Raw genomic sequence first — 21,103 nt, forward strand, 5'->3', positions numbered from 1 at the left:
TTAGGCCTATAACCAATCTACCACACTTGGGTGATAGAAAGGTTATACCATTTTCCTCTTTTTATTAGCACACACACACACCCGAGAAGAAGAGAGTTTTAACGTCGTAGGAAACTATCCCAAGAGACCTTAAAGATCTAGCCGACGAGGAGAGTTGAACTCAAGACCTGTTATTCAAGAGGGAAATGGCATAACCAATCTATCACACTTGGGTGATAGAAAGGTTATACCATTTTCCTCTTTTTATTAGCACACACACACACACCCGAGAAGAAGAGAGTTTTAACGTTGTAGGAAACTATCCCAAGAGACCTTAAAGATCTAGCCGACGAGGAGAGTTGAACTCAAGACCTGTTATTCAAGAGGGAAATGGCATAACCAATCTACCACACTTGGGTAATAGAAAGATTATACCATTTTCCTCTTTTTATTAGCGCACACACACACCCGAGAAGAAGAGAGTTTTAACGTCGTAGAAAACTATCCCAAGAGACCTTAAAGATCTAGCCAACGAGGAGAGTTGAACTCAAGGCCTGTTATTCAAGAGGGAAATGGCATAACCAATCTACCACACTTGGGTGTAGAAAGGTTATACCATTTTCCTCTTTTTATTAGCGTGCACACACACACACACCCGAGAAGAAGAGATTTTTAACGTCGTAGGAAACTATACCAAGAGACCTTAAAGATCTAGTCAACGAGGAGAGTTGAACTCAAGACCTGTTATTCTAGAGGGAAATGGCATAGCCAATCTACCACACTTGGGTGATAAAAAAGTTATTCCATTTTCCTCTGTTATTAGCGCGCACACACACACCCACACACACACACCTGAGAAGAAGAGAGTTTTAACGTTGTAGGAAACTATCCCAAGAGACCTTACAGATCTAGCCGACGAGGAGAGTTGAACTCAAGACCTGTTATTCAAGAGGGAAATGGCATAACCAATCTACCACACTTGGGTGATAGAAAAGTTATACCATTTTCCTCTTTTTATTAGCGCACACACACACACCCGAGAAGAAGAGAGTTTTAACATCGTAGGAAACTATCCCAAGAGACCTTAAAGATCTAGCCGACGAGGAAAGTTGAACTCAAGACCTGTTATTCAAGAGGGAAATGGCATAACTAATCTACCGTACTTGGGTGATAGAAAGGTTATACCATTTTCCTCTTTTTATTAGCACGCACGCACACACACACACACACACACACACACACCCGAAGAAGAGAGTTTTAACGTCGTAGGAAACTATCCCAAGAGACCTTAAAGATCTTCCCAACGAGGAGAGTTGAACTCAAGGCCTGTTATTCAAGAGGGAAATGGCATAACCAATCTACCACACTTGGGTGATAGAAAGGTTATACCATTTTCCTCTTTTTATTAGCCTGCGCACACACACCCACACACACCCGAGAAGAAGAGAGAGAGGTAGCGCTGGTTGCAGAGAAGAGGGCAACGTACATTTTAGAATTCTAAAACTTCAAGTGATTAGGTTTTTGGTACTCTTTTATTAAAATGGGCCATTTGGCCAATCGGACAATGTGAAACCTTTAAAAATAGTCCAAGTGGTCCAAAGGCCAATAAAGGAAGTATAATGCCTATACAAGCCCAAATTGGTGGGCTAAAAATGTACTAAAAATATACATGTGAAGCTCTCAATCAGAGCTACATGGTGGAAATAGTCCAGAGGTGACATCTCGACACGATATGTATTTAAGACCCTCGAAAAAAATGTGATTAATCAATGACTAATGTCTTTGTAGAAGTACTGGCTTGGTGCAGTCTAGTCATGAGTACATAGAGTCACTGTCTACTAAAGAAAGGTTCTCTCCGAGGTCGGTCACAATTCTTTCAAGGGGGGAATGTCACAAACTGATGACGTGGCACGCCCATCTAGAAGGGAAATGGCCAAGTGGACAAGAGAAGCTGAACCAACCAACCTAAAGACCTTTTGTGCACCGGCTGAGGGGCCTAACCCTAAAAATCTCAAAGCTTGAACTCTGAGGAGGATTTCCATAAAACACGCTGACAGGCTGACGTGGCAGCCGTACGAACGATGACATGGCAGGACTGTATGGATCTTTGCACGTTTTGCGCTGAGGATGCTACATGGCAGGCTATACATATTTCCACAAATTTCCTTAGCTGATTTCAACGCTAGCTTTTGGGAGCATATGCTTTTGGGGCTTTGCTTTCAGGCATCCCTTGTATTGTTTACAAGTGCCCCGGGGGCCTCACTCTGCAAAGCAATTAAAGGCAAATTCTGAGAGCAAAGGACCCTCGAGAGTTGTAAGAAATACCAAAAGGGGCTACAATCTATGGGGCCAGTGCTTCAACTCCGCCATCCATCTCTCTCTCTCTCTCTCTCTCTCTCTCTCTCTCTCTCTCTCTCTCTCTCTCTCTCTCTCTCTCTCTCTCTCTCTCTCTCTCTCTCTCAAAGTTCGGTGATTTTGCAATTTCCATTCGTGTGTTGCTATTTATTTCTCGCTTAAAGTGTCCAAGCCTATACCAGTGGTATCAAAGCTTTAGGAATGTGCTTTTGTGAAAGCATACCAGTCCTTCAAGAACACACAGAGCAGTCAAATCAAAGAATCTTTTGTCTTGGCCCCGGACTTATTAGCAACTTCCACCCTTAGTCCACCGCATCGCGTACACTACCGCCTTTATCGCTTTGTCTGAAGGGGCATAAGATATAAAGAACCCAAGAGTGGGGGGCACTTTGAAATGCCAGCCACAGACAAATTTTCGGCGGGGGAGTTTGTCGACGCTCAGTTCTAACTCTATCTAGAGACTTATGGGACATGCTAAGCAAGGATTTGAAATGCATGGTAGCTCATTGACTTATCCTACGAACACGATAGTATCCACCTCAACACGGCAAGAGTCTTACAATGCAAAGAATGAATCAAGGGAACCGAATGACAGCTCATCACAAGATTTTGGGGCAGTAAGGAAATCAGATGGTAGCGCGACCGAGGGTTCCAACGAACTAAAGGAAGCAAATGCAAGCTCAACCGAGGACTCAAAAGGAGAAAGGGGATCAAATGATAGTGCGTTTCAGGGTCCCGACGATTGCGACTGACGTGCCAACAGACAGGGGAGGCTAGCGAGGCTACCCACAATCCCAAGGCACAAGGAAAGAAAGCAAAGGGCATCAGCTGGTAGGTCAAAGAATTCCACAGATACCAATTGAGGTGCCAAGGACAGGGAGGCCAGCAAGGCTACCAAGAGGCACAAGAAAAGAACAAAAAGGTAAGCTAGGTCCACCGTATATTTGGTCAAGGGTAATTTTTGCCCCTCAATGCAAAGTGGATGGCGGAGGAGAACCTTGCAAATTCTCTTCAGAGAGAGTTGTACCTTGAAGCTTTTGGGCCATTAGATGTCACAAATAGTGACGTGTCAAGCCACTGAAGAACGGAGCCAACTTGCAGATCCCGGTCAAGGGGCCTAAACCCTAAGAAGAAGAAGCATAAGGAGTCCCCGACCAACTCACACATCAGCTACCGAGGGGCTTTAAAACCCTAAAAGTCGAAGAAAACTTGTTTAAAGCGCTCGAAATTGGATGAAACAAAGTGAGACAAATTTATGACCTCAAAATATGATGACGTGGCATCGATACGGATATCCCGGAATTCGCGGCATATTTTTAGATAAATCCCAAAATTTTAGGAAAGCTTTTTTTGTGCTCAGCTTTTCATATTTGATGCTTTGAGACTTTGGGCCTTTAAATATGAGCCTTGGGGGCCCTCTCAGCACTCTTCAACGCGCAGATCGCAGAGGAGGTGCTCTCTGGCTGTTGTACTTTGCGAGTCAACAATAATAAAGAAATACCAAAAGGGGTGCCAATGTTTGGGGCCAGTGCTCTCTTGGGGTGGAACTCTGCCACTCTCCGTCTTGTGTCGTGCATCTCTTTCAGTTCAGTTGTTAATTGAAGTGCTTAAAGTTGTTTAGTTTGTTCTTTTCCATTGGCACGTGTTGCCCTTCCCCGTGATAGTGGCATCAGAGCTTCAGGCGTGTGCTTTTCTGAAAGCATATCGGTCCTACCAAAGAGGAGACAGAGCAAGATGGCGCTTCCAAGCTTTACATGAAACTATATTAAAGAATCTTTGTGTCTCAACCCCGGACTTTATAGGCACTCTCACCCTTACTTCATCGCGTATCGGACACGCTCCCGTCTTCATCGCTCTATCTTACAGGGCATAAGCCATAAAGATCACTTACAAGACAAGGATCAAAGATTTTTCAAACCACTTTTTTCTCAGAGGCAGTGCCATGAAGTGGTGGAAGTCTGTAGCTACCAAGCCGCACACTCCAAGGACTCGGCAAGCTTTCAAAAAAACTTTTTGCCCAAAGTTATATGCCTTCTGACATCTGCCTTCGGAGTACAGCTTCTGGCAGAGTGGGGGTATTATGAAATGCTTGCCACAAAAACCCTAGCAGATTATAACTAGAAATTTCTCAACATCTTGCAATAGGTGTTTCTTCTCGAGCTGATAATCCTGGGGGCCCAGTGTGATTTCTATACCTTGGGGCTACCATCACCATTACACGGACATTGTCTATCCAAGAGCTTATGGACCATGGTGTGGTTGGCTACAACCTTATGGAAGAATTCTAACCCTAATTTTGATGCAAGTTTCAAGACGGAAGCCCTGTCGACTTTTGAGCTCGATTGATGTCGAGAATGGAGTTCTGTTTGAGAAATTGTATGATGATCTTGTTTGGCATTTGTTTGAAATGGATGGTATCTGTTTTAAACCTGTCTTGGTTCCAATTTGAACTGTTTGACTTTGGTTTGAATACTAGTTTCAATGCTTGGTGATTTACTCCTGAATGGAGTAGTGAGAAATGATGTTTGAAAATGCTTGCACATACTCATGGCCCGGACCCTTGTGGTTATTTGCGGGGAAAGTGTTGAATGTTTGAAAAGTGTTGTTTTTTATTCATGTCGTGAAGATCACATGATTGATTCGTGGTAGTACACCACTGAACCGGCCACCTTACAGAGTTAGCCGAGGCCAAGATAAAGAAACAATGAACCAGAATAAATTTCCACATTAGGAGGATCGCTGATATACTCAACAGACTTCAGAATTCTACTTATCGAATTGATATGATCAGTGATTACCATCAAATCTGTATTGCTTCTAAAGACGTCAATAAGACTACTTTCAGGACGACTTTTTAGATTTTCACAGACTACCAATTATTTGTGGGTTCTCCAGACATTGAGGAAGCATAAATTGTGGGTTTTCCAAACACTGAGGAAGCATAAATTGCTTATAAATGTGAAAAAAAAGAGCGCTTTTTTCTTGCCTGAGTTACATTTCTTGAGACACATCGTCTCAGTAGAAAGCGTACATATAGACCCGGCCAAATACAGTTTGACGTCGCCTTCTCTGGAGAGTGGCTCTCAAAACATTCAATGGTTACTCTCAGCACCTCCAAACGACGTAGGCTGCGGTCTGGGAAGCGTTTGGTTGTAAAAGGCCTCTATATCTCATGGCCCGAACCTTTTTAGGTTATTTGCGGAAGGAGTGATGAGGAAGTCATTGAACAACTCATGGCCCTGGTTATTTGTGGGGGGAATGTTCATCGGCGGCTTTATGTTTCTATGTCTTGTAACATGCATATGTGAGCATTTGTGTTGCATTGTGATGTGCCAACCACTGAATACTCCTTATTGAATGAGAGTTTTCTAGGAAACCAACGACCCAGGATATCAAGAGCTCCAATCTGGAATGAGACTCCTTATTGAATGAGATACTTATGGGAACCAACGACTCAGGATATCAAGAGCTCCGATCTGGAATGAGACTCCTTATTGGATAAGATACTTCTGAAAAACCAACGACTCAAGATATCAAGAGCTCCGATCTGGATTGAGAAAACTAATTGTCCCTCGGAATGACCCTCGGAAATTTTTGAGCTAACTTGAGTTGTTTTGCAGATATACGGTAATCGCAAACGATTACTTTCTTTCAAGAAGGGGGGATGTCACAAATTGCTGACGTGTCAAGCCACTAAAAAACGGAGCCAACTTGCAGATCCCGACTGAGGGGCCTAAACCCTAAGAAGAAGCAGAAGGAATCCCCGACTAACTCATAGATCAATGGTCGAGGGGCCTAAAAACCCTAAAAGTCGAAGAAAACTTGTTTAAAGTGGCCGAAACGAAGTGAGACAAGTTTATAACCTCAAAATATGATGGCACTTCAGATAATAACTGAACTGAAAGAGATGCACGACATGAGATGGGGAGTCTGTTCTTTTCCGTTGGCACGTGGTGCCCGTCTCCGTGATATTAGCAATGTCTATGCCAAAAGCTACCGATGAATCAACAAGTTGAATCTGGTGCGGTGCGGATTGCACAAGAGGGGAGCCACTCCACTCCTTTGTCACTGATTGCCTAATTTCTCGTTGAGATTTTAGGGTATTGACACGCTAACAATATTTTTTGCGGAATGACTTTATGAACAAATGTGCACTGAACTGGAAATTTCCTTAATTGAATTGAAAACATGTGCTCTTTCATGTGTGTATTGTTAGAGACATGTAGAAAAAGATGAAATGTCTATAACATTTTGTCTGATGAATGATTTGAACTTAGTGCGTGTAAAGAAAACGGGCACCACATGCCAACCGAAAAGAATAGACTGAGTGGTGCAAGATAGACGTCCATGTTCTTTGCCTTGTACTTTCCTGGGACAATGAGTGACACCAACAGATGGCCCTTAAGCACTTCAAATAAAAACTGAACTTAAAGAGATGCACGACACACGAGACACGGAGTGGCGGAGTTCCATCCCAAGAGAGCACTCGCCCCAAACCCTAGTGCCCCTTTCAGTATTTCTTTATATTGCATCAAAAAGGTACAACTCCCATGGCTTTGCTCTGCATCCCCCGTGGGTAGACTACCAGAGTGGGATCCCATGGATCATATTTAAAGGCCCTTAGCCTCTAAAAGCGGTTACATGAAAAGCTTCAAGTTCTAAAAGCATCTGGCTTCCAAAAAGCATCAGCGCGTTTCACAAAAATCTGTACTACCACATCAGCAGTCATTGCATTTCGCGGAAGATCGTACAGTTTGCCACATCATCAGTGTAAAGCGTGGGCGTCCGTGCAACTACCACGTCATAAACAATTTCGCACGAGATTGAGTGTGTGTGTGTGGGGGGGGGGGGGGGGGGGTCCTGCTTTATTCTATTCCAAAGGAAAGAAAATTGTTCCAGAATCTGACTCTAAGTCTGACCACACAAATTCTATTGACCTCATGACACTAAATAAAAGACTAAGCAAGCAAAAGCATCTCCAAAGGAATTCTTACATGCTGAGACAGTTTATTCGAATTTGGAGCCGTTTCAAATGTTGTATGTAGGGGCCAGGCGGATGGTACTGGATTGGAAAGCAATGAGTTATCACACTCAACCAGTATGTAAACTGCCTCCACATCCAAGTTGTATCCAAGTACTGGAAAGAGTCCCAGAATGGTGTGTAACCCCTGATGATGTGGCACTAAATCCACTTCTGAAGAACTTTGCCACTGACAACTTGAAGTCGTTTGGATTGAAATTGGGAATGTTGCTCGGCACTAAACCCACATACCATTGCATGAAAGACATCAAAATTCAGGTCAAAAGAGATGTTAATTCAGATGCAGAGTGCCAGAGGAATACTGGATCAAAGGATCAGAGCTCTCCTGGAAGACAATGCCACCAGCAACAGGGGACCAGAGACACGAATGACACTAAGAGAACAAGAACAGAATCTGAAAAGCTTATTTCATCTGGTTCAAATCACTAGAAAGATGATGCAGCAGCAAAACCAAATGGTACTAAACTTCTTAGAATTTGTTCCAGACTCACCAGTACTGGTGTATGCCATTCGGGCCAAAGCGGTAGAGCTTCCACGCTTTTTCCCAGCTCTCTACCCCACACACCCTGAGCCAGCAGACCAAACAACAATATGTCAAGGTAGTGGACACGGGCTCAGGATTGGTATGAAGAAGCCACTACTGAGTGGCTGGCCTAGAATCAAGTGTTGCAAGACGCTCTGAAGAAAAACCAGCTCGATGAGCTGAAACAATCTTCACAATTTTCAATTAAGGATGGGTCAGTGGAAGGTGCTAATCAGAAGGCTAATCAAGATTACAAATCAACTACTACAGCTCATGGTCGAAGCCTTCAAGATCGTTGAGAAGGAATTAGCCAACAAAGCATCCTTTGAACCCCAGTTCAGAGAGATGGCTGAAATCTTGTTTGAAACTAGAATAAAATGCAACCAACCACTACCTCAAGGATGGATGCACACTGCAAGCTGGCCAGAGCCCGGCTTACCAGAGGAAAACGAACATTGTATGATCCTGACACCAAGACCTGGAATGCTCTCACTCCATATAACTTTGAGATGCAGACTGTCAGAAAGGATCAACTGGAGCAGAAGCTCTATACCGACTCCTTTCGAAGGACAATGCTGGTCCAAGCACCCCGGTCTCACACAAACCTCCCAAGAAGAAGGTGCCAGGCAAGAAGCGAGTCACATGGACTGACACTGGATAAATGTTGAAGACTCCTGAAAATTTTGGTATACACCAAAATTTAGGAAAGGGGAGGAGGAATGTAGATGGCGGGAATGGCCCTTACCAGGCAGCTGGCGGATGATTGTACTGGAAGCTTTCAGAGACAGTAATTACCGACAGTTACTTTAGTAACTGCCACAGGATACAGACAGTCAGAAGCCTAGTCAAAGGCCTATAAATAGGGGCCATTACTTCATTTTGGGGATCTGATCTTATCTTATCTTATCTTGGCTTGAGCTATCCCGAACCTCTTGTATCTTGGAGCTATATGCTCTTGTGATTCAAAAACATACTTCTCAACATTGTATTTGTCTCTATCTGAATATACAATCCAGTTCCAATGCTCATTTCCAGTTTTCATTTCCAGTTGTAGTCTCAATGTTCATTTCCGTTTCCAGTTTCACTATCTGGACTGATTTGAAGTCTCATGCCTGATCTAAACTAACTCTAACAACCAACCTAGAATAGCTGACTGAAAAGTCCAGCTCATTCCACACCTTGTGGCCATTTAAGCCTAGTTACTCGACAGAATCTCCATTTTCTCAATCTCCTCTAGGCTATCTACCTCTCCCCTCCCCCCCCAAACCAATTCGCGTTGCCCTCCTTTGGCCGTTCCCATTCCCATTCCGTCCCCCGTTCCATGTCTCTATGGGATCGTGCAATCATAAATTGGTCATGTTTTGTTTAATGGCTCTTATCATCACCTCTAATGGACTCCATCCCACTTGTAGCATGTATGCCACTCAATATAGCATGTTGCATCTTCTGAATATTTGGCACCCAATTCTGGCACAGTAATTTCACCAAACAGGCAGTCATTTGGCATACACCCCACAGGAGTAAAGGGAAACCATCCAGATAATCACATTCAAGCAGGACATACAGAAAAGAAGAAGCACCATTGAGACCACCCTTCTTCATGCAGACTAAATCAATCCTAGCCAGGGCACTCAAGACCCTATATGAATGGCAGTTCCAAAGCAAAGCTTTGATCTTCGATGCCTTAGTGCAACAAAGCAATCCATCACAGTAGCAATTATTGACAGAAAGAGACGTATTATAACTGAGCATGTGTTGCCACTGTGAACAAGCACTTCCCTGGAATGCTAAGGTTTTCTTCCTGCAAGTTATAAAACATGAAACTACTCATGATGGACTCACAAACTGCATTTTCAAACTTAAACTTGTAAAGATATGTGCATCCCTAGAGTATACTGACATCACAGTCTCACAATTGAGAAGCTTAAATCGCTGCTAATGAAAAGTTCTACAATAATACTTCATCAAACCTGATGAAGACCTAGCAAGGCACTCCATTAACACTGACAAAGCCCCAGCTTTCTTGATAGAAACCTTTCCTTGGTCAGAGGCCGCAGAAATTCCAATAAGACATTCAAGGCAATCCACCAGTATGGTGTCCTTTGGCCTGCATGACCCACACAAGCTATTAAAAAAAAATCAAAAGCTCTCTTGAGGTCTGTGATCTGCAAACAGTAAGACATCCCCAGACCCACAACAAGAAGAACCAGATGACTAAAAGCTCAGCATACCTTTTCTTTAAAATCTCCAGTAGTGTAGGGATCTTCTCGGTTATTTCATCTGATGCAGCTAACTCGGGTACTCTGCAGAATGCTGAAAGTACTGAAATCGACAATTGTACATAAGCCTCCTTTTGCTCTGCAGTCCCCTGTACTCCTGTCATTTGACCAATGAGCTTAACATAGCTTCTATATGTCTGATATATGGAAATTCAGTAAAGCCAACAACTTATAATAGAACAAGACCGTACCAAAAAACTGTGAGACCAAATCATAAACCACAGAAGCGAGGAGAAAGCATGTCAAAAACCATGCGTATGGTAATAGTCAAAGTCCTAAAACAATTACTTTGATCACAGAGAACATGCAGACAGTCACATAGAGAAGCAATCATGGACACAAGGAGTTGAGGCTTTTTAACAACTGATCTTGAGGGTCAAAATAAAAACTGATCTCAAGGGTCAAAATAAGCTTCAAATAACAGAACAAGTGACAAGTCAAAAATTGGCACTGAATCATGCACACAGAGACCTCAAGAGTCAAAATAGTATGAGTTACGAACCAGAATTGAGAAGTCTATTTATGAACTGGATGCCAACAGCATCAAAAATTTGAACAACAGAACTCGTGTCATCTCCTTGTACATACTTCGTTGCAAGTAGCAAACCCACCAAACGTTGCTCATCATTGTTCCCTTTTAAGAAACTTAAACAATTTTCTAAACATCCAGCAGAATCCTGGGTCTGCCAAAAGAAGAAAAGTCTTAGAGTGATGACTTGAAGCCTTAACACATTTCATACACTTTTTTAGCGATTCATGAAGGACTCGACAGCTTTACACTACATATTTTAGTGAGGGACAAAGGGCCACAACCTATTAAAACGTGGCTAGTGCAGGTATAGCCTCGTCGCAGTTGCAAATCCTATTCAGCATCCCTAGTGTTTTTGCATTTTCAGCCCTTAGCCTCGCACATCCAAGCATCTACCGCAAGATCCCACCAGCATCTAGGACAACTGTATCAGCATTTGTGCAATCTAAAGCAAATACCTCTCTAAAGATAGAGAGGAGGGCCCTTCGAGGGGGTTTTGGGACCCCATCTGGTGTTAGTCTTCTCGCTCTCTCTCTCTCTCTCTCATGGGTCTCTCACTGTTTTTAGGGTTTCGTCACTTCTTTCTTTGCTGTTTTTAGGGTTTCAAAATTGCTCTTTGGCGGTTTTTAGGATTTTGTCACTATTTTTTTGTTGTTTTTAGGGTTTTGAAACTATTTTTTGTCTGTTTTATAGAGTTTGGTCACTGTTTTTTGCTGATTTTTAGGGTTTTGTCACTGTTTCTTGCTGTTTATAGAGTTTTGCCACTGTTTTTTCTATTTTTTTAGGGTTTCAAATCGGTGTTTTACTGTTTTTTTAAGTTTCACAAGCATTTCTTGCTGTTTCTAGAGTTTCTTGTATTTTTTTGTTGTTTTTAGACTCTCTCTCTCTCTCTCTCTCTCTCTCTCTCTCTCTCTCTCTCTCTCTCTCTCTAGTATCTAGTTCTTTTGTACCCAGACATGGTATTAGATTCACCATTTTGTAACAGATTGGTCTCGTAGGTCATTTTGGCCTTTTGAAGAGTTAATATAACATTTCATTTCATTTCTCTCTCTCTCTCTCTCTCTCTCTCTCTCTCTCTCTCTCTCTCTCTCTCTCTCTCTCTCTGTGTGTGTGTGTGTGTGTGTGTGTGTGTGTGTGTGGGGAAGCATTAGAGAAGTGCGAACGGCTTCCCCCACGTATAAGAAGACACATCCATCGTCTGTCGCCCACAAAGCCTCTTTCATGCGAACAGGGAAGAGGAGGCCAGTAATAGAGAAGGAAATGAGAGAATGGAGAAACAAAGTGGAAGAGTGGAGGAAGGAAAGGAGCACTATTCTTCAAAGATGAACCGAAGAAAGAGATGGCATACGTAGCAGGATCGCTTCGCTCAAGGAGAAAGTGGTCATCCAAGATTCCATCATCCGAAATCTACAAGCAAAAAGTGGACGGCTCGAGGAAGGAGAAATTCAGCCATCCATGATGGAAGAATTGAATACCATGAGAGAAGAAATACGGACTATCAAGGAAGATAGAGAGAAGAAGTCATGGGCCGCGGTCATCTCCGCAACACAAAAGAAAGTAGAGGCCGAAAATTGGATTGAGGTTGCCAAGAAAGGGAAAGGTAAGGAAGCTCCTTGTACACCCACTCTTATTAAAATGACCCTCGAAGAGAAACAAAGGAGGATGTGGGCTCTACATGTAAGGGTAACCGGCCTCAAGACATAAACAATGAGGAAAAAGAGGTCACAAGCCTCACATCCATGATGGGGGTGGACAAGCCTTCACACACAAAGGCATGGAGAGTGGGCAAGAAGAGTGATGGCCCGGGAGAATCTTCAGAAGGGAGAGCTCTGATACTACGCTTCCCCTCCTTGGAAGAGAAGGAGGAATTCTTGAGAAAGAGGCCTAGTCTCAAGAAGACAGATATTTTCCTTGGTGATGATCTCACTCTCTCACAGCTTGCGCATATGAGAGAGGTAATGCCAGAGATTACTGCGACAAGGGAGAAGGTAAAGATGGCCTTTTACAGAGATGGTCGGGTGGTGATTGTAGAGCGGCGCTCTACATGACTGTGTGAGACCTATGGGACCACACTGAAGATGGCTACTTGGAATTGTAATGGATCTATGAGGTTGGACGTTGGTGCCTTTGAGGACAGTTTCAGAGATAGGGACATTGTTTTCTTCTCACAGACTCGTCAAGCCCCTGGACAACTTATGCCACATGTGGTGGGATACAGATGGGAGACAGCCCACAGGACAATCGTGAGATCTGAGCATGGGTGTAGAGGTTCAAGATGAGTAGCAGTGCTATTTAGAAAGGAGTTATAGCCACTACTACTTACTGTACGGAGAGATGATCATGCTAGATACATGTGGGTGAGGGTGAGAGCTGACACAGGCCGATTTCTATACATTGCCATATGTTACTTCCCCCCAGTACATCAGTATATGCTACATCCAGTGGACAGTCGCCTTTCTCTATACTAGGTGGTGATATATGGGAGTTTTCTAAGGATGGTGATATCATCCTCCTTCAATGCCCGAACGGGCAACTCTCAGACAGTCTTCTACGACACTTCAGATGAGATGTTTAGAGAGATGGATGTCAGTGAGTTGGGGCTTGACAGATGCTCACATGACACAAAGCAGACGGAGTATGGGAGATGACGACTACACATGGGTTAGCCATACTTAATGGCTTACAACGATTTCCTGGAGCCGTCGGTTTCACATGCTTTCCACACAGACACGGAGCCGGTATAGTGGACTATGTTACGGCACAACCGAGCTTTATTCCTTGTATTCAGGATTTCATAGTGGAAGCAAGAGCTAGACCAGTGGGCATAGCAGTGGATCATGCTTTTTTGACATTCTCTGTATCATTTCAGTATAGTACAGCCCAGACATCAGGAGGCAGGTCACTTACAACGATTTCCTGGAGCCGCCGGTTTCACATGCTTTCCACACAGACACGGGGCCAGTATAGTGGACTATTGTACGGCGCAGCCGAGCTTTATTCCTTGTATTCAGGATATCATAGTGGAAGCAGGGGCCAGACCAATGGGCTTAGCAGTGGATCGTGCTCTTTTGACATTCTCTGTATCATTTCAGTATAGTACAGCCCAAACATCAGGAGGCAAGTCACATACTCGTTATACGTTTACACCAGAGATTGACTAGGTTTATACAAAGGAGATTTATAGCTGTCTATGCACAGCTTGTCCTGGCCTCTCAGTGGAGGAGTGCACCACTTTACTGTCTGAGAAACTGCATGGTGTAGCATCAGAGACATACCCACACACTCAGCCGCGTCAGGGGCGACATTCTGGGAGTACCCCATAATAGTTGGTATGATGAGGAGTGCAAAGAGATGAGAGCCCAACTTCAAATGGATCTACTTTTAGGAGTCATCACTTACAAACAATCTCGGATTGCTTCCCAACGCCTTGTGCGACGGAAGAAACGAGCTTACTTGGCCCAGATAGAGCAAGACTTGTATCAGCTGTTCTGTTCTTGAGTAGAGACTCAGGAGAGGCATGGCAATTCTTTCATGAGCACTCTCTTCCATTTTACCTATTTTTTGTATTTTTCACTTATTAATTTAAGTGACTTTCCAACAAAAGTAGGTAGGGCAATTTGGGTAAGAAAATATATAAGCAAACCAAAGTTAGCACTATTTGGCAGAAGAGGCAACAAGAGCCAAGCTCAGCAGGCATCTTCTCAACAGGACCTTGGTGGACTTCCTCCAAGCAAGAACCCCATCATCAGCGTTTTCTCCATCAGCAGATCTTCGCCACAACCCTACCACAGCCTGGCATTTTTGCATCAGGGCACCCTGCCAAGGAACCCCACCCTCTAGCGTTTTTGCAGAGAAGCCAGCTGCCAACGTTTTTGCATCCCTAGCATTTTTGCATGAACCAGCGTTAGCAGATTTCAGCATTTTTCAGCCACAGCAGCCTAGCGTTTTCAGCCATGAAGAGTCAGCAAGACTCGGCCCCTAAAGGTAGCAGATTCAGCCCATGAAGAAGTAGCAGATTCAGCCCCAGCAAGACCTTCTGTGTAAATATAGTTCACGACTAGTTCACACTGCATTTATACTTGCAGCTCAGAAAATTTAGTTTTTGAGTTCACATTTCAAAAAAGTTCACTGTAAGTTTAATTTGGGTTTGACATAATGGACATCCACCCTGACAGCCCTGATTAACTCTGCCATGGCCTCGTCTTCTCTTCCCATGGAGCATCTCTTAGTAAGCTAGCTCTGCCATGGCCTCGTGGACTCTAGCAGTTCCAATCCCTATGCCAAGACCTCTCTCTCTCTCTCTCTCTCTCTCTCAACACACAAAGACAGAGAAGTACCACGGTGCGTTGCAGAGACGAACTTACGTCCATGTTCCAGACTAATTTGAAAAGCGTTGGGTGCAGGCCTCCGCGCCAAATAGCATGGCGTTCTACCAAGGTGAGAACCTTGGTACTTACAAGGGCCTCTCCGTTAGCCTAAGGATAGAATTCTTGCTATGGGGTAAAACCTTATATTATTGTTTAACCACGATGGAGTGAGAGCTGAGTCTTCGCTGGATTGTGGGTTCAAATCTTGCTAGCCTGCATGTTGTTCTTTTACAAACCATGTTCTTTAACAACCCACGAGGTGTGTCTAGCTTTTGAGCTCCTATTTTTTTACACAATGGATTAGAGAACGTTCTTGCTTTTCCTTTGTGCGAGTTTGAATGCAGAAATTCCTTCTTTGTCTCATAGCCCTCAAACAGGTCATTCGCTGCTTCACATGGCAAGCGTGCTTGATTGTTGTTTCAGTCTCCTTAAGCTCACCTTGTAGCTAAATCAAGATTAGATTTATATGGCGAGCTTCATGCGGCATGTTTACACTTATTGGCCGTAACACCCGTTAATATTTCTAAAATTCATCCGTAAAGTTTAAATCAAACGATGAGCAAACCACACAGTTTGGACAAATTTATCCTTCCAACATCTTAAATTCTCTACATGCAGGTTGTGGCAAAGGGTTATCATCAAAGGGTCTTTGAACCACCTCTTGAAATGAAGTATTATCTTCTCTAATTGTGAGTAGGAGTATTTCATCTGCAAAATTTTTGTAGTGGTCTTGAGATTTCCTAACATTACTCTAAGCAACGTGTAACCTATCAAAATGTTCTTGTAAAAATAATTTGACCAAATGTACACCTTCATTGGCCAAACACACTCTTATTGTGGATCTAGAATTGATATCCATACAAGAGCATAAATCGAATGAAGCTCATAGATACATCTTCATCACTATTGGAAGCAAAGCTCAAAATTCCTCCGAAAGCTTTTGACCAGATGCCATCATAAGAAGAGGAGAAAAGTTGATGCTCACCAAGAGGATGCTCAATCTAAAAATTTGAATACACATTTCTACTACTGTGATAACTTGTCTATGAACTTCAAAAAAAAACATTGTCAAAACACCTACAACCAACAAGAGTCAAATATCTCGGCTCAACAATGTGATTTTTGTTTTTTGCTTACTCACGCATATAAATCCAACTTATAATCCAATTAAATTTGTTTACTTCCTTTGGCATGGGAATTAGCTCTAACTAAAACAAGTAGGTATAAAACATATCCCAAGGCCTAAAACAGAGTGCTAGTAATATAAGACTTCAATAAGTTGGCTTGCACAACTCAACGTAGCCCTTGTAGAGGCTCTCGCTGCCAATGCTACAGAGGCAAAACTTGTCGAGAATCACAAGGTGCCCAGCTTCGAAATTTGCCTTACTTGCAATGCGAAGGTCAACCTTGGACATTCCCGCCACAAGAGGCGCTTCTCTCGTAACTCTTGAATCTAAAAAAGTAGAGCCCAATGCCGAAAAAGGGCACCAATGATTGTTCTTGCGTAGAAGGAAAACCTAAGGAGATCGACTAAAGGTCTAATGCTACTATAGGATCCTCTGCAATGTTGTCCTCTTCTCCACGCAGCCCCTCCTATTTATAAGAGCCCCACCCCTTTCCTCTAACATCATTGCTAAGGCTTTGGCCTTATCTTGTAGATCTTGGCCTAGGAGGATTAGATTTGTTTCGTAAGAGCTAGAGTAAGCCTGCCTTGTGAAAGAGTGATCATACATTTTTAGTCACACTGATAATGGGTTTGTGCCCCTCCATTAGTGACTTTGCCCATATTTAGGCACATTGCCTTAGTTGAGTACATTATCTTCATTTTGGAAGGCCCCTTGAATATTGGGATACTCTTTGTTTGGGTATGCTACCTCCTTTTTGTATGCTTTACACTCTCATTTGCAATTCTCTGATAAATTGATTACAGCAAACACTTTTCTGTACCTTCTTTATTCACAACCATAATCCATTGATGCCCAATTTACTCCTTTAAACTTCTAGTAAAGGGTACCACTACCACGAGCTTGTTTTCTACTTGTGCGAGAGAAAAGAGGGCCTTTTCTATTTTTTCCATCATAATAATACGTAATAATATGTCCAATTTGCATCCATTAGAGAGAGAAGAAGAAGAAGAGTGGAGAATATATGGAAGAAGAAGAAGATTCATTGTACTCATACATAAAGAAATATACATAGGCTCCTTTTGTTTGTAATAGGTCTTCAATGCAAAATTCATTTGCACCTAGGGGTAGAGGTCCATATATTTGCTCATATCTTGCAAGCCTAGTCTCTATATCAATAATTATGGCATCTTTCTTTGTCAACTTTGTTTACAAACTTGCTCCACTTTCTCCTTGGCTTCATAGGGATGCCCCTCGTGTTGCCATCTCCATAATGTGCTCGTGCTCTTTTGGCAGTAGCACAATGGGCCTTTTTCTCATAGGTGGGGTACACTCTCCTCATCATGCCACTGTTCTTTCCTATATATAATCTCCTCAAAATAGGCTCAATCAAATCTATCACCTTCCTTTGGAGGGATTCCATTAGCTTCCAATCTTGAATCAAACTCAATCAGATGAAGGAAACAATAGCATGTCCCATATATCATAAAATAAATCTCTTCCTTGCAAGTATCATATCCTTCAAAAACTTATAGGGACTTGTAGCAATAGAAAATTCTTGATAACCTATAAAACACACATACTCTTACCTACTAGACATAAACAAATATAATAGATTTATCTCTTTTATATCCAAGTATTTTAAATCATAATTTTACTATGACAAGATTTGAATTTATCTTATTTTCTAATATCAAGAAAAGTCTTAAGAAATAGAAATTCAGATTTCATGATCCATTCTTAATTTAAATTCTTAAATTTACCCCACGCAAGAGATGCCTCCAATGCCTAAATCCATGCACCATGCCTAGTATATCTTGCTTGGGGTAAATTCTTAAAATTACCCCAAGCAAGAGATGCCTCCAATGCCTAGATACATGCACCATGCCTAGTAAATCTTAATCATGACACACATAGTTCACTTTATGTTTACCATATATTATTGATCCATATGTAATCATTGTTTTCTCTAATACAAATACACACCCTGATCTTTCCCCGTTTGCATCAAACAAAACACGAAGAGTTTACCCACTTTATAGAATTTCAAAACAATACTCAACACCTCGTCCTTGTAATGTATCAAAGGCTAAACAAAAATTAGAGTTTCTCACCAAACGCTCATCCTCTCTAGTCAAACCGATCAATGGATTGAAACCAAAAAAAGACTCCTTTTGGTGTGCTCTCTCATATTTGGTGTGCCCTCTCATATTGTGCTAAACCCATTAAACTTCCCACACCTCACACAATCTTTAGTTTATTCCAGTCAGCTATAGCCTTCCTCACCCTTTGAATACACAAAGGTGACATCCAAGAAAACAACAACAAAGACATCAACATATATTATTTATCAAACCCATCAAAGTGGGAGGGGCACTCAAATCCAAAAGCAAGCCCATTGAATTTACAATATCCATAGTGAGTGTTTTGGTCCTTTGCCTTACTTTTATACTTTTCAATTTCTCTATTTTCTTTTAAAATCAAAACCTTTTTCTTGTAATCATTTAGAACACAAGGAGAGCACGGTCAACTAGCTTCTATACAAGATCAGGTTTGCACATGTCAACCACATAAATGTTGTTCATTTTTTAAGCATAAAAGTAGATTTACAAAAGTAAACTAAAATATAATGCTTCCTTGCCAACTCTAAAGGTCTTATAATGTGAAAATCAAATATAAAATTCATGTTTCTTATAGGTTTTGATTACATGAAACAATGTACTACCCAAATCAACAAAAAAATACTACCTTTGTGCTTATGTTTCCCCAAATATAGCTACACATGAATTTAATAGTTGCTAAAAGGAAATCATGCATCTCATAAAAAGGATAGGTACTTAGCTCCTTCACCGGCCTCCTTGATCCTTGCCATGTCCAATTGGTTCCTCTTTGCTTGCAAAAATCTAATTCAAAAGAAATTTTTTAGAATCTTCCTACTTGTTCGTAGCTTCCATGTTTGCAAGGTTGGTTTGCTATGATACCATTTGTAACATGCCTCATGATCTTCATAAGAAATGCATCATAATATGTCCAATTTGTATATGTGAGAGAGAGGAGAAGAATAAGAGCATAGAAGAGATGGGAGGAGAAAAAAAGTCCTTGTACCGATATCAATGATTACAATAGCACAACTTGTCACATTTATCTAAACAATGCACAACTTCTTACAACCGATGCTTTAAAGTTGTAGGTCCATGTTAATTTTTTAAGTATTGTGAGATTCCGAGGATTGGGAAACCCACGTGAGCAAAGGTACTGGGTTACAAGTGTCTGGTTTTGTGCAAGTCTTCATTATACAATCAAAATTGTGTACAATTTGAAAATGCTCGTGATTGTAAGTTTAACATATTGACATAGTGATGCATATAGAGTTTTCTTATTATTCAATGGCCTAAGAATGAGTAGGAAACTCAATTTGGAATGACTTTTTTAAAAAATTTCTCTTAATTCAATGGCCTAGCAATGAACTTGCAATTTACATTTAAATGACATTTTTTCTAATACTACCACTTTTTGAGGGGGAGAAAATGGGAGTTGAGATGAGGTGTTAGCATGGAGAGAGGAATCGAGGATATTGGGAGAAAGGGAAGGGCAAGAAGGTAGAGATAAGAGAGGGCAAGCATGCAACAAAGAGGGAAAGGGGAGAGATAGGTGAGAAGGAAGCCTACAAGAGCAGAGGCATGGGGAGTTGTAGCCATTGTCGAGCGAAGTAGCAAGAGAAATAGAAAGAGAGAGAGAGAGAGAGAGAGAGAGAGAGAGAGAGAGAGAGAGAGAGAGATTTTATTATCGTCCTTGAAGGTCAAATATGACCTATGGGACCAAAGTTACATGTGATGTAGTGTGTATGTGGCTGATGAGTGACTCTCGATGCTCCAAAATTGTGGTGATGAGAGAGCCAAATTGTGGTTAGGAGAGGAAAGTGTGTAGGTCTAAGTCATGGCTAAAAATGTGAGGGAAGCAAGTTTGGATGCGACCTGAGCACTCTAATAGTGTGTGGTACTCAGATTCTTGAACTTGCAATGAGCATAATATGCACAGTCGATTTGACTCTTCTCCTTTGCCCCAACGCCCTATCTCACATCGAAGAAAGTGGGAGCTAAGCCAAATGGCTTCGATAGTGCTTATTGTCGCTGACAAGGGGATAGGCTCAAGCATGTAAGTGTGAGTATGGTTTCCCCTTTCAGCAAAGAACATGGTTTTGTAGTTGGGGGTAATATGGGTGGTGTAATGTATGAAGCGTGACCCACCGGATTCCTCCCAAGCCGTAATACATTGGCGTTGTAGAAAAGCTTCATTCACTTGCTAGTCAATTGAGGCATCATGTAGCAAGTGTAATGCATCCCATCTCCCAAACCACTTCTTTATGTCTGCTCAAGATCTTGCTTTTATGTGTCTTTTAAACTTTTTTGCTTGCTTCCCATGCAATTGTAGGAAGTCGATGTGAGGGATTTTGATGCATCTTTATCATGTACTCCACAACTCTTTCCATGCTCATAACCTCAATTGGAAGAGATCTCGACTCAAGAAGTAGGAGCATATATGGTGTTTGTGTCTTAACTTGGAGAAAGTTTGTAAGAAAATGCTTTTGGACATTCTCAAACTCTTTCCAAGTAGAATTTGAGATGCTCCAACCCCACACTTCAACTCCATAAAGAAGAACCAGTGTCACCAATGTGTCAAAAATGTACTTCCTGAGAACCCCAACACTTAATGTTTCCTGCATTACACATGTTCTCAAATGCATAGTATGCTCTCTTTCCCGCTTCTAATCGACGCATAGCACATTCATGCCACTTGTGATTGGCCGGAACCTCAAGGCCAAGGTACTTAAAGCTCTCAACTAACTTCAAGTATCTCATTGTTGTACACAATGCATGGCTTCTCCTTATGGTTGGTTTTCACAAGC

The 21,103-nt window shown here is 42.1% G+C and overlaps 1 protein-coding gene and 1 pseudogene across 6 annotated transcripts in view; one reads left to right on the forward strand and one right to left on the reverse strand.

The window, feature by feature from the left end:
- LOC147426438 (neurochondrin family protein) overlaps nt 1-15,205 on the reverse strand; it is a 171,347-nt gene extending 156,142 nt beyond the window's left edge. For 5 of the 6 annotated variants that reach the window (XR_015186259.1, XR_015186261.1, XR_015186260.1 and 2 more), the window contains exons 1-4: nt 15,044-15,201; nt 10,680-10,860; nt 10,130-10,274; nt 9,869-10,005 (exon numbers count right to left, since the gene is read on the reverse strand). Coding sequence is in view for 3 of the 6 variants with exons in the window: in XM_086498926.1 (XP_086355052.1) it covers nt 9,869-10,005; nt 10,130-10,274; nt 10,680-10,860; nt 15,044-15,076 (496 nt within the window). In the remaining 3 variants the exon portion in view is untranslated. Of the gene's footprint in view, nt 1-9,868; nt 10,006-10,129; nt 10,275-10,679; nt 10,861-15,043 lie in introns of all 6 variants that reach the window. The other variant, XM_086498927.1, reaches the window with a different exon arrangement.
- LOC147426440 (uncharacterized) lies at nt 11,928-15,035 on the forward strand (annotated as a pseudogene).
- Nucleotides 15,206-21,103: the final 5,898 nt, after the last annotated feature.

The sequence above is a fragment of the Adiantum capillus-veneris genome, chromosome 24 (assembly GCF_014529385.1).
Source record: "Adiantum capillus-veneris isolate H3 chromosome 24, ASM1452938v2, whole genome shotgun sequence".
Taxonomy (NCBI): domain Eukaryota; kingdom Viridiplantae; phylum Streptophyta; class Polypodiopsida; order Polypodiales; family Pteridaceae; genus Adiantum; species Adiantum capillus-veneris.